General features: G+C 33.1%; 1 protein-coding gene across 2 annotated transcripts; it reads right to left on the bottom strand.

Annotated features, from left to right (window-relative positions):
* Positions 1–1,709: 1,709 nt before the first annotated feature.
* On the bottom strand, positions 1,710–10,301 carry LOC147396076 (uncharacterized). Of its 2 annotated transcripts, XM_086450897.1 has the most exons (13): positions 10,182–10,266; positions 9,959–10,013; positions 9,650–9,734; positions 5,897–6,144; positions 5,723–5,806; positions 5,102–5,235; positions 4,910–5,007; positions 4,580–4,671; positions 4,392–4,506; positions 3,879–4,030; positions 3,716–3,786; positions 2,340–2,454; positions 1,710–2,185 (listed from the first exon to the last, which is right to left on the bottom strand). In XM_086450897.1, the coding sequence occupies exons 3-13, from the start codon at positions 9,654–9,656 to the stop codon at positions 2,018–2,020; spliced, it is 1,284 nt and encodes a 427-aa protein (XP_086307023.1). In that variant the 5' UTR covers positions 9,657–9,734; positions 9,959–10,013; positions 10,182–10,266; the 3' UTR covers positions 1,710–2,017. The 2 variants fall into 2 exon arrangements, with proteins under 2 accessions (XP_086307023.1, XP_086307022.1); XM_086450896.1 differs by lacking the exon at positions 9,959–10,013 and having other exon boundaries at positions 10,182–10,301.
* Between the last annotated feature and the right edge of the window lie 3,384 nt (positions 10,302–13,685).

Consider the following 13,685-nt stretch of genomic DNA (forward strand, 5'->3'; position numbering starts at 1 on the left):
GAAAAAAAAAAAATTATTATAAAAATCCTACAAACTTAATAAAAATAATTATTATAAATCCTTACATAATTATTGATATTTGAAATATCTCTTATTTTCATGATTTAAATGATTTATATACAAGTCAACACAACACATTAATGAAACATTTACTAAACATTTCAAAACGGGTTAAGCAGGTTACTTTCGCTAGCCTAGATATAACCCATTCAATAATTGGATTATGACCCAAACAAGATTACTCTCAACCTAAAGCCACTAGTTTCGTGTCATGTTCGGGGATCATACTAACTTTTCACTAGTATATAAGAGAAGACCAAAGTCAAGGGTGGCATGTCATTATTTTGAAAATACAAGGAGGTATCTCAAAATATTCGTACAAACATAGAGGGGCATGTTGTAAATTCAAAACCATAAACCACAACGTGTTGACTAAGGTGGTGTTTGTTTGCGCTATTTTTCAGTGCTTATTGCTGAAAAAAATTAAATTCAGCACTTTTGTCAAAATAGCGCGTTTGTTTACTCGTGCTTATTGCTGAAAATAAGTGAAAAAAATTCAACACTATTTTGATGCTGAAAAAAAGTGCTGAAGCGGTAAGCACTTCGCTTTTTTCAATACGGACAAGTATGCCCTTTGTTTTTTTGAGCATGGACAAGGATGCCCTTATTCTTAAAAGGATATTACCTCTTATATCCCATGAATAAGTATATAAACACCCCACAAATTAATAAACCCACACTATAGCTAAATTATTTTGTCTTATATGGGTTAAAATTTTTGGAATGACTTGATTTTTGGTGATGATGATCTCTACAATGAGGAGATCATCCTCACAAAAAATCAGCACATCTTGAAACTTCTAACCCTATCAAAACAAGTTCAAGAATCGTAAATTATCCTTTTTTTTCTTTTGAAAATTATTTTTAACGAGTTAGAAGTTTCAAAATAGACTGATTTTTGGTGAGGATGATCTCTAGACCATATAAACCACCATCACTAAAACTTTGCTCATTCCAAAAACTTTAATCCATATAAAACAAAATAAAAAATGACTATAGTGTGGACTGCCCTTATTAATTCATAGGGTGCTTTTATAATTACACATCCTTCATTTCCATCGAAAATTATTCATCCAAAATTAAGTTCTTTTTAAAGTTGATTTCAAATTTTGGTGACTTGTATGACATTATTATTTTTAATTTGAAATTTGTGGGCTTTGATAAATATAAATTATTATTTATAAATTTAAAATTTGAGTATTATTTATTATTTAAAAATAAATTGTATTTTAATTTTATAAGAAATAATATATTTTATTGTGTTTGATAATAAATAAACATTTGAAACATACAAACAATGTATAATATGATTGTAAGGGTAACAAAGACAATTTATCAGTTTCAGCAATGTGTAACAAACATGATTCAGCATCTAAACAAATAACTTTTTCAGCACTTAAATTCAGCGCTTATAAGTTTCAGCGCTTAATGCTATTCAGCACTTATTTTTTTCAGTTTAACAAACAGCACCTAAGTAGGGGCCGTTTCAGTCGTACCGCACGCATGTAATGGGAAAACAATGTGGTACTAACTGGACCAATCAGAGCAGATAACAAAGATAGACCAATCTTGACCACGATTGCAGCCACACATATTAAATGAATGGCCCAGATGAATTAGTGGTAAGGTTTTACATAAAAAGTCCATAATGCCCATCATAATAATTTACATTAACTTCTATAAAATTAAGTTAGAATTTTTCTCAAAACATTTAGGAAAATAAAAAATAAAAATTTTGAGATCATCGTAATAAACTAAAATCTCGAGGAGGAACAAGATTCATTCGCTTGACCCCAAATTTTTTGATGATCTTTTTGGCACCAAACCACCGACTCCATGATCACTTCGGTTAAAATAAATAAATAAATAACGATATAATGTAACAAGATATGTTTTAGCAGATACTACTCAAGAAAAATTGGGTGAGCAAAGGGCTGCAATAAAAGTAGAGGTATCATTATGGTACCACGACTGATGGAGAAGAGAGTTGAACCCAAGCAAACTCCTCTTTGTAAGCGACACTTGCTTCACAAGAGGATGCACATGTGTACAATACAATGGTTGCCCAGTCAAGAGAGTCCACATCATTTGTCACGCCAAAGTAGTAAAGCAACTGAGGCAAGATCTGTAATTGACAAGTAAAGAAAATTATTGCACAGATAATTGTAATTTGTATAGGCAATAGCACAAAAGAAGAAATGAAATGATGTAAAACTCGGGGGGAGACACAACCACACATACAAGACTAGAAAATTGTGAATAATGAAGAGACTTTATACCTGGAATTCATAACACAGAGGACCATCACAGTAGTTGCAGTTGGGAATATCTGCCTTAGATGGGCGGCCACTTGACATGGGCCATAGTGGTTTTGCCTTTGCATCACGAGAATACCTGTTACACTGAGATAATCATGATCTACTCTGTAATGTGCATAGGTCTCATAAAGTAAAATGCCGAGCAAAAAAACAAGAAGAAAGCAAGATAGAACATCAATAGTTTTGTTGGGCTCGAAACAACCAAATAATGATGTTTCAAAATGTAGCTCTTTCACCAACGAGAAACCTGAGTCCAAACCAAGAAAATTTCATGTCCATTATGAAACAACTAATAATGTGTGGAAAGCAAAATCTTTTAAGTTGAATATGCATAATTGAACACAACTCTGTTGTCTTCCCCCGTAAAGAGTGGTTGGTTAAGATTCAATCTCTCATGCATCTTGAGGAACAATTTCAACTTTATACCATTTTCTCTCTTCCCTTTCAAAGAATACCCTTTCAACTTTATTGCCTTTTCTCTTCTATCCTTTTTCAATAATACCTCTCCAACTTTATTACCTTTACCGTTGTTACCCCTTTTCCAATAATAACCCTACTACAACTTTATTGTCTTTCCTCTCTTACCCCTTAACCCCAAAGAGGATGACCGTGCCGTAGGCAAGGGCAAACTCTAGCATTTAACAATAATAATGAGATCCGAAAGAGATCCCACTTCCTCACAAAATCATCTTGAATTGGGATCTTTAGGCTCAACTTTATCCCCTTTTGCCTAGGGAGCAACCCCATTTTTCACCTTTAATTTTTGTTTCTGTTTTCTGGTTTTGTGGGTATAGGCAAGCAGGGTGGATGGACAGACGGTTAGCTGGTAAGAAGTGTGAGAGGACAAATTTTGGAAAGTTGTGACATCAACACCCAATGACTTTGCCAGTTGAGCAAGCTGGCATCCTCACAGCTGAATGTTAGGCAATCAAGAAACATGTTTATATATTGAGCTTAGCAAATATGAGGATGCTGAGATGGATAATGGAAAGAAAAAGAAAGATGAAGTTAGAAATAAACGTATTTATGAAAATGTAGGGGTAAACCCAATAAGTGATAAATGAAGGGAAAGTCAACTAAGATGGTTTGGTAATGTACGACGAAGACCGATAGCAGTCCCTGTTAGAAAACACGTAGCAGTAGAGCTTTCTAAAAGAGGGTGAGGAAGACCCAAAGGACATGGACTGAGGTACTGAGAACAGAAATGAACACACTTCAATAGTTCAATTAATAGAAGACATGGCTTCAACTTCAAGTTTCTGGGTTAGAGGCCTTGACAATGATGATGAAGTATACACAATCCCAAAAAAATGTATCTGATTTACATAAACACTCACCTTAAAACTTGCTCAGGAGCTTTAGCAATACGATCTTGAAAAGAGGCCCAACTTTTTTTATCACTGTCTTCCTATTACCAGAACCAAACAAGAAAATGTAAGAGCTCTATGAAGGTAGAAATATTATTAGAAAATCAGCTGTGGCATAAAGGCTCATCCTTACCTCAAAATTGTCCACCATCGATTTAATAGATTCATCCATTTGGTTTTTAGAAACCAAGGAACTTGAGTAATTGAATTCGGGTGATTCTGTATAAAATTCACACTCATCCTCACTTGTGATCTCAAATTCCGGCCACAGAGAATTGCTGGCAACTGCTATAAAATAAAATTTGAGTAGGGAATCTATATGGAAATTTGTTGTATTAGAGTTGAATATGCCAGACATTCCAGGATGAATGACCATTGGGCTTGATTGTACAATGTTAATCTGCCCACTCAATGAGCCAATTTTTATTAGTCAAGCAATCCTAACAGACAAATGCATGGATACTTCCCCAACTATTTCACCTAGTCCAAATTTGATTTTACATCAAAATTACAGGTCTCAAATGAATATATGTGATCTAAGCATGGCATAAATATTTGAATAACTTAAATCGATGAGCATGTTTGCCATATCTATTAAAAATGTCCACAATATTATACACAACTCTATTAATCTATATTCATTAACCTTTGTGTATCTCTGTTAAAGTGGTTCCACCATTACTGAGGCTTGATTCAGGATATTGAGAAGAGAAGCTCATTCTTTGACAATCACTTTTGTGTCCTGCGCGCCAATGCAATACCTACAAGAGAAAAGATAACCTGGCATTGTTGACTAAAAGCAAAATATTAAGGGTACCTCATAACTCTTAATACCTGGTGCTTGTCAGAGCAATAGCGTGCACTTTTGCAATTACTGCAGACCTTGTCTCCTTTCCACGTACCACACCAATGACAAAGTGTTGCAGCTATACCAAGTCACCATCAGATAAATGTCATTAGTAATACTACTTTTACAAGATAAAAGTCATTTCATACATAAATGTTTGAATTGTGCTTGTGTGTATGAAAACATTCTCAAGCTTGTTTGAGGACCAAAAAAATCCTTCATCTTATCAGATACCTTGAGTGCTAAAGGACCATTTAAATTTTTCAGAAAAATACAGATCCAACATCATAAGAAATGTAAATGAGGTCACAAACAACCTCTGAATCCGGATTGCTTGTCAACCTTGCCAGGTCTCGGGGGATCACTTGAGTAAAAAGGATTTGCGCGAAACAACTGGCAACGAAAAACCTTCACACTTTAGAAACCCATTTCAGCGTTAGCACATCATGTAATTTAAAAGATGAGAAGTTATTTTAATCCAAAGGAATAAAGGTTTCCCCATATAACACCTTCGAGATTGCCTTTCTGGTCGACGTTTCCATTGCTCATGTTGGTCTTGGAGAAGACAAGCCATTGATGGGCACATGAACACAAATAATGTCCGATGGAATGTGGGTTCCTTATCAGAGATTGGTGCATAAACCTAGCAACCAATGACCACAAAGAATGTTTTTTTAGATGGATCTTTTGGCAACAGAACTTTGGTATATTTCTTCTTCTTGTGTGAGACAATCATTATAAGTTAAATTTATCTATGTATTAGTAAAATCGGTTTAAATTTAGTGATGATCAATGGCCATTCATTAACACTCTTAATGCTAAATCAATTTTTTGAAAATGGGGGGGTGGGGGGGTGGGGGGGAGGGGGGGACAGGGAACCAAAAAAGTTGTAAATAACTCATATTTTGGACTTACAACAGAATAATAATGAAAATTTGACTACTATTTGTTTTAAATAGGTGATAACAGTGTAACAAAAATATCTTCATAGAGAAAAAATGGGAAACAAAATATAATGAAAAATTGACAACTATTTGTTTTAAAAAGGTGATAACAATATAACAAAAATATCTTGATAGAGAACTTCAGAAAAAAAACAAAGCAGGATAGAAATGTGATATAAATAATACCTGAAGCAAGAATTGCAAAGGCACTCCACAGATGCCACAACAACGGGATTTCTCTAACAGTAAATCAGTTGGATCCAACCAAGCCTGCATAATGATGAAGGAGAATTTCAAAACTAAAAAAATATTCACTATCAACTAAAAATTAGAACTAAAAAGCATAGGTTTAAAACATACAGGTATGCCTCCAGCCTTGCTAGGAAATAGGTGGCTGAGAAGTGAATGATGATTTTTGGGCTTTTCAACGAAACCTAAGGTTACATGTTCAGGTCCTTCATCTTCATCATCATCATCATCATCATCGTCATAATCATCTTCTTCTTGTTCTTCCTCCTCAAGGGAGGAGATTCGGAGAGAGTTGACATTACATAGAATATGATCATTTGGTTCGATCGCCATTCCTTCAGGCATTTCTGGCTCTATTTCTATAGGGAAAAAACACAATAAATAACCAATCGTTGCCAACAATAATAAAAATATCTTTATTATTTTAATGAGAGAAGGCGGAGTAAAAGTGGCTCAACACCAAAATTTGGGTCCCACAAATGCCGCCACCTTTACCTTTACATTTAAATTTAATGCAATCAGGGTCATTTTGGTCAAAAATAGTAAAAATTGCAATCCCCCATCCTTATAATCACGTTGATTAGTTTTCAAAATTACAAAAAAATATCCTTCAAAAACCTTTTAATTAATGTTTTAAGTTACAATTGGGCCATGAAAATTGCAATCCCACGTCCCTATAGTATAATCAGGTTGATTAGTTCTCAAAATTACTAAAATATCCTTCAAAAACCTTTTAATTTATATTTTAAATTACAATTGGGGCCTTATGATATATATACAGCACTACTCTGACGTGGCTGCAGTGTTTCACTTGTCCTAATTCTTGAGGAGGCCAAACCTTAACCAAGGACTTTTGCGTGAGTTGAAGCTCATTTGTGCAAGTCTGCTAGTCGAGAGCAGTATAACCGGTGTCTAGAACCAGATTGAGACAATAATTTTTGTTTGTGTAAGCAAACATGGCCAGTGCTGCTCAAGAAGGAAACCATGGTAAACTGAGGTTTTATGACTTCACTATGGTCTTTATGAATCACTTTCTCAATCTTTTTGGGGGACTTTTGGGTGTCCAACCCTGACATCTTGGATTTAAACTGCTAGTGGATATGGACTTCTTTGTCATAATGACTGCGTCCTTAAGTAAATCCCTGAGTGTGCTATTCATTGGAAAATTAAGAGGAAGGCATACATGGATTTTTAAGGATAAATTTTCTAACTAGTGTAAAAATTGAGAGGATCGAGATGACATCATTTCATTGGAACCTAAAGTCAATATCAAGGTACTAAATTTCGATTTCAGTGTCTATTTCTGTTAGTCTAGAAATGAAAACATTTCGGGTATGTTTGATTGCATGGAAAGTGACTTTCCATGGAATTTGAAATCCATGGAAAAATTGTGATGGAAAATCAAATTCTATTGTTTGATTTTACTTGGATAAAATCATGGGAAAATTAAATGAGAAAAAAGAAAAAGAAGGAGAGGAGGAGGAGGAGAAAGAAAGATGAGAGAAGGGGGAGAGGAAGAAGATAAGTGGCGGTGGCGGTGGCGACAGTGGTGGCGGTGGTGGCGGTGATGATAGCGACGGTGGTGGTGGTGATAGCGGCAGTGGCAACGGTGGTGGTGGCGGTGACGATGGCGACAGAGGTAAGTGAGGAAGAACATGAGGGGAGAACATGGTGGTGGAGGTGGTAACAGAGGTTAGGGATGGAGAAGGAGAAGAAGAAGAGAGAGAGAGAGGAAATGTGGTTGGAGATGGTGATGACGGCGACGGCGACGGTGAAGGCAACAACGATGGTGATGGTGACGATGGTGAGGTTAGTGTAACGGTGGTGGTGGTGGTGAAGAAGAAGATATGAGTGTGAAAAAATTGGAGATGGAAAATATGGGTGGATTTCACTTTCCCACCCGTATGGGTGGGAAAGTGAAATCCATGTTTTGGTGGACTTTTTGATTGAGGTGGAAAATGAATTTCCATTTCCATGTCCAATCAAACACTTGAAAAATATTATTTTCCATGGAAATTGATTTTCCACCCTATTTTCCATGTGCAATCAAACATACCCTTCGTGGAAATATTTCAATCAGTGTGAAAATGAATACAATTTTGGAAATGATCAAAATATTGAAGAAATTTTCATTGAACCCATAGGAAATGATCAAATATGCATTAATACATACTCATTAAGTCATCAAAATACAATAAACTACCATATGGAGTGTGAGATTGAATATCAACAACATTTTGTTACACATACGCACATGTATTGAGAGGTTGACGGTGGAAATAAGAATAATGATGTTGCATTAACTACATACAACTTAATATGTAAGACATTAAAATGAAGAAACTATTACGTATTGCATTCATGCATTATTATATTTTTTTTATTTTTTGAATAAGTATATAAATAAATTGCTAATGTATCCAACTAATTGAAACATGGTTGATTGTATGCATGCTTATATCCATGTACTAATATGCTTAGAATATACTAAAGTAAGATGATATAGATAACTAATTAATCATAATTCATTTATGTTAACGAATGAATGTTATATATAATTTTTTATTCGTAAATACAATGGGTAATTTATAAGTTCTTTTTAAAAGCAATCATAGTTTTTTTCAAAAAAGAATATTTCTGTCGAAATTTACTATTCATCGAAATATTTCCACCAAAATATTGCATTTTTATACCTAAGATTTGATAATTTCGGTCAAAATTCACTATTCATCGAAATATTTCATGAAATGAATAGTGATTTCCCCCGAAATATATACAAAAATAAACTGTCAGTTAAATTTCATGTTGGAAATTGTGGAAATGGAAATATTTCAATATATTTCGTGGAAATATGTCGAAATTTAATACTAAGGTCAATATAAGGTGTCATAGCATTTTCAGATATTGGAGTTAAGTGGATGAGTAACCACCTCCCCTTCGTGGATGAGTAACCACCTCCCCTTCTTTCTATGATATTCATGCAATGTGTAATCTACAAAGGGTGATGAAATCAAGCTTGATTGTGGGGGTCGATCGCCTGGTAACCTAAACACACCACGAATAGGTGGCCTTCTACAAGACTCTGAGAAGAGAATGCATTTGTGTTCTCAAATGCAATTGTCATATGTGATACGATAAAAATAAAAATAAAAGAAGCTCTTGTACTTTTTCAAGTTCTGAAACCAACTAAGGGATCAACTTCGAAAATATTGTGTTTTATGGATAATTCAACAACGTCATTTATTGGACCACAAGGAAGATAAAGGTCACCTGGATAATTCCACACACTACTAAAGATATTTAACACTTGGTATCATTCACTGAAATTCTCATTCTATCGTCTGCCAAGGTCAGCTAATAATACAATGGAACACTTATTGTCTTTTAAACATAATTACCAATAAACAAGAAAAAAAGGAATATAAAATCCAGAAAGATAAACCACTAACTCGCCTATAGTTAGATGAGCCTAACCATCCAAATCTCCAGATGGACACACTTCCCCTAAAAAAAATGGAATTTATAAATCCCCAATGCTTATGAATCTCTATAGGTTGAAAATGCGACCAATAGCTTCGTAAAAAAATATGACAGATACAATTTTCATAATTAAATTATCAGACTTTATAAACTACTTGTTTGGACTTACGACTTGAGTTGATCCAAGTCGAAACACTATAACAATCACTAGGAATTGCTTTCACACTTGGGGGAAATTGATATAATATAAGAAATACACACAATTACTTAACTTTGACAATTGCATCAGTAAAATTATGGGCAATAATCAAAGAAAAAAGCCCATTAACGACTATTTTGATCACTTAACAGACTAGAAGAAGAACAAAACTTATCACAACATACCATCCATAATAGGGTAAAGGGATGGGGCAATGGAGGAGAAACCGACCACACCACTCAACTTCGTTATTCGATGCTGTCAAAAACACTGCACAATTGAAACTAAACCCAATTACATCAAAACAAGAAACTGCTGCAATTTCAATACCAATAAAAAAAAAAATTGGCCAACCACCCACAAACTCGAACCTGAAGCAGTATAACTTGAAATTTCATAAACGTTAAATCTTAAATAAATAAATAAATAAATAATAATAATAATAATAATAATAAACTGGGTTGCAATTCAAATTAAAAAAGAAAAAGGCCAACCATCCACCAAATTGAACTTGGAGTAGTATAACGTGCAATTTCATAAATCTTAAACCTAAAAAAAAAAAAAAAAAAATTTAACCAAAGTCAAAAACCAATATAAAAAAATAAGTAATTTTAAGCCAACATCAATCTGTAAACCCTAAAACTCAAATCAACCATACTCCCTAACAAAAGTATAACAGAAAAACCCATGTAAGAAGAAAGCTTCTAGTAGACTCACCTCGCTTAGAGAACGAAGATGGAGACCAAAGAAGGGGTTTTGGGTTTCGATCAGTGTGGAATGTTAAGACTTGTGTAACCTCAAACGAGGTTTGACGCAGAATATCAAACGTACGGCTGATGTGGGAGGAACAACAAACCCAAGTTTCCTAGAGATTTATAATTGTTCCTAAAGATACGTATTGTATGTGATTTATGTACGCCTCCACGATCTTGTGAATATTTGAGATACCCCTGTGTTTTAAACTGATGAAATGCCCCTTGACCTCGATCTTCTGTTGTAAACTTACTAAAATGACGTAAATACCCTTATCTTCAAATGGTAACAAAAAAGACTTGATCCCCCCTCCCCCACCCAAAAAAAAAAAAAAATTTCAATTATCTTCAAACTCTTCCCCTTCTATGATTACTTAAGGTCATCTTCAAACTACCATTTCAACCTCATCTTGATCTTGTAGGCATCGAAATTTTGATAAAACCATCATAAATTTTACAAATCACTTGAAAGTCCCTAAAATTTACAAGTGAACTTCACACTTCCGAATTTGCCCAATTGGTTTGTATATGCCTTCTAAGATTAGATTTTGAATTTTTATAGATAAAGCTCGTGATCCTAATAAATCCAAGTATTGGGCCTTACACATAAATAAATGAAGTTGACCAATCAAAAATCAATATAGAGTCCTTAAAATTGGAATTAAACTAAATTAACATGTAGACCAACTAATCAAAGCTCGTAAATTAATGACATAGTTGAAAAATTAATTTATACTAAGTTTATAAATATTAAAGCCTCCCTTATTTATGAAGAGACTTGGATCACTTTCTCTTTAGAAGATATAAGTTCTCTCTCTAAAAAAGAAAGTCCCAAGTCCTCCAAAGATGAAGAAAAGTTCTTTAAGAGAGACTTGGATTCTGATTCAAGAGAAGATCAAGCTTAGAAGGCTTTCTTCGGAAGCCAAGAAATTATTTTTAAACGATTAAATGCGAAGTTTGGAGAAGAGAAAATCTACAACGAGCATCTAGAGAAAATCAAGTATAAAAGTCCTTCTCTAAAAGCGCTAAAAGCGAAGAAAACCTTATTAACCAATCAAACACGAAGTTCGAAGAGAATAAAATCTATAATAAGTCTTCAGAGAAAATTAAGCCTAAAGTCATTCTGTACAAAATAAAAATCACCTTCTCAGTTGATAAAGCGCAAAGTCCGGAGAGAAGAAATCCACACAAAAATCCTATATATGATCAAGTATAATAAAGCCAAGAAATCATTCTCGATCGATCAAACGTGAAGTCAAGGGATGGGAAAGCTACGGATACTATTTATGTTGTATTTAACTGTTAATCAGAGAATAATATTTAGATTTGTATCTCCCTACTTATCAAAATGAATAAAATATATTTGCGATCTTATTTCATGTATCTTGAGGTAGATTGTGAAATTTGGCATGTTCGGTAGGACTATCCCAGTGTTTTAACTTTCAATCAACTTCAAAAAATGCCAATAATAATGATTGCATCTTGCAACACCAACATTATCATAATTGCTACTATAGATAAATGTAAGAAATTGATTCTTCCAACTCTGAATCTATTTAGGTTGTCGACCGGGGTCATCCTGTGAACCAAATCATGATGAAAATCATGACTCCCAACTAGTTGAGCCTTTCCATCATCATTTTAAGGAGCATGCCACACAAATGGCACCTACAACAAAAATCATGTGATTAGACATTGTGGAAGACGATTCATCGAATTTTGGAACCAATTCGAAGTTAATAAGTAATCATATGGATCTCTATCAATCACTTCTCTATCTCAAACTCACCTCCATCAGAGTGACAATGACAATTAGAGCATTGACTGTTGAAAATCAATTAGCTCAGATGTAGAAGTCATTAACAGGTTGACAAAGACTATATAGGAAAATGAAATTCAAATCCCTTATAAAGAATCCTTGATTTTTTCTATTCAAAATTCCCTCACTTCTACTTCAAAAATATTATCTTATTATCAAAGTTTGAAAGTTGAAGTATATAAAATCATGATGTTGAAGAGGACGGTAAATTTGTTTTTAAGGTTGGAGTAAATTGAATGTTAAGTTTGAAGAGGAAGGTAGCAAAAATTATCCAATAGATTGAGTTTTTTAATATAACTTTTTATTATTATTTTTAAATCCAAGATGTACGTCTATAAATTTTAAATAGGGAAAATGACTAAAAGAGGGTTAATTTTTAAATTTATTATAAAGCAATTTTTTTTAAATGATCAAAACCTGTTTAAATTGCTGAACTGTCCAACGTTCTCTAACCGCCTAGGGCGAATTTGTGTAGAAAAACACTTTTCTTACTAACTCAATAAGATTTGACAGCTTACTAAGAGTCGTTGAACTCAAATGGATTATAAAATTAGCAATCCAACACAATAACCCTCTAGATTTCATGGAAACTCAGTTCCAAAGAAAAAAAAATAGCTTGATCCAAGATTTTGAAACTGAACAACTATGAAACTCCTATTAAATTTTCAAACTTTTAAACACTAAAAAATATCCTTTCAATTTTTTTTCACTTAAAGTATATAGAATTTTGTTGTGTTATTGGATTATATTTTTGGATTCCACAATGTGAACTCACCTACCCTTAGTAAGATTTGAAATCTTACTGAGTTAGTAAGGATAACCTCACTCTTTCTAATGCTACAATGTAAAAGAACTCTAAAATGTTGGATAGTCCAATGATTTGAGAAAACGCTAAACAATCCAGCATGTTAAATTTTTTTCAATAATTTCCTGGAAATTATTATTTTTTAATAATTAATTAATAATCTAACTTTTCTTTTAGTAAATTTCTCTTTTAAATAATGAAGGCAATTTGAGTAAGACATACTAGGGAAAGGAGGAACATACATGCATTTAAAAGTAGTTTCTTCAAAATTTTGAAGTGGGCAATTTTTCGATGAGAGGTTACTTCGATTAACTTGGATAAATTCAAGAAATTTTTGAAAAAAGTTTGGATGAAGGGATAGGCCAGAAAAAATTTTGGATGAATAAAATTAATTTTTTTTTAAATTTTAAATAATCAACAATTGATTAAAATAATGTTAAAATTTCCCCATTAGCCAATTTGATTATCAATTTTTTCCAGCTAACTTCCCTTTTAGTGATTTATTAATTAATTTATTTTTTTAAAATTTACAACTGAGTAGAATCATTTCCATTATTGTCACAATGGTGAGAAATTTCAACACCTTGTTAAAAAAATTTATCCCATTATTCTACTTTAAGATTTCATTTATTTCGACCTTAATTTTTTTTAGTGTCTTCTTCGAAACTAAGATTTTATCTACTTTAACCTTCAAAATCTTAATATTAAGATATATTATTGAAATAAGTGATGATAGACTTTTTGATAGAAAAATCAAGAGTTTTATTCAAGAGATCGATCAAGGTGAAGTTGAAATTGATATATTGAGAACTAGGTCCAATGGACTGAAAATAATTTAGAATAAT

Source organism: Akebia trifoliata, chromosome 8, assembly GCF_017979445.1.
Source record: "Akebia trifoliata isolate Shusen 1 chromosome 8, ASM1797944v1, whole genome shotgun sequence".
NCBI lineage: Eukaryota > Viridiplantae > Streptophyta > Magnoliopsida > Ranunculales > Lardizabalaceae > Akebia > Akebia trifoliata.

What these genes read in the sequence shown, in the direction of transcription:
- LOC147396076 (XM_086450896.1), bottom strand. An exon ending in CCAGAAAGGCAATCTCGAAG is followed by an intron (nt 5,008 to 5,101) that starts GTGTTATATGGG and finishes GGGTTTCTAAAG; the next exon opens with TGTGAAGGTTTTTCGTTGCC. An exon ending in GCTCCTGAGCAAGTTTTAAG is followed by an intron (nt 2,455 to 3,715) that starts GTGAGTGTTTAT and finishes TCAGTGTAACAG; the next exon opens with GTATTCTCGTGATGCAAAGG.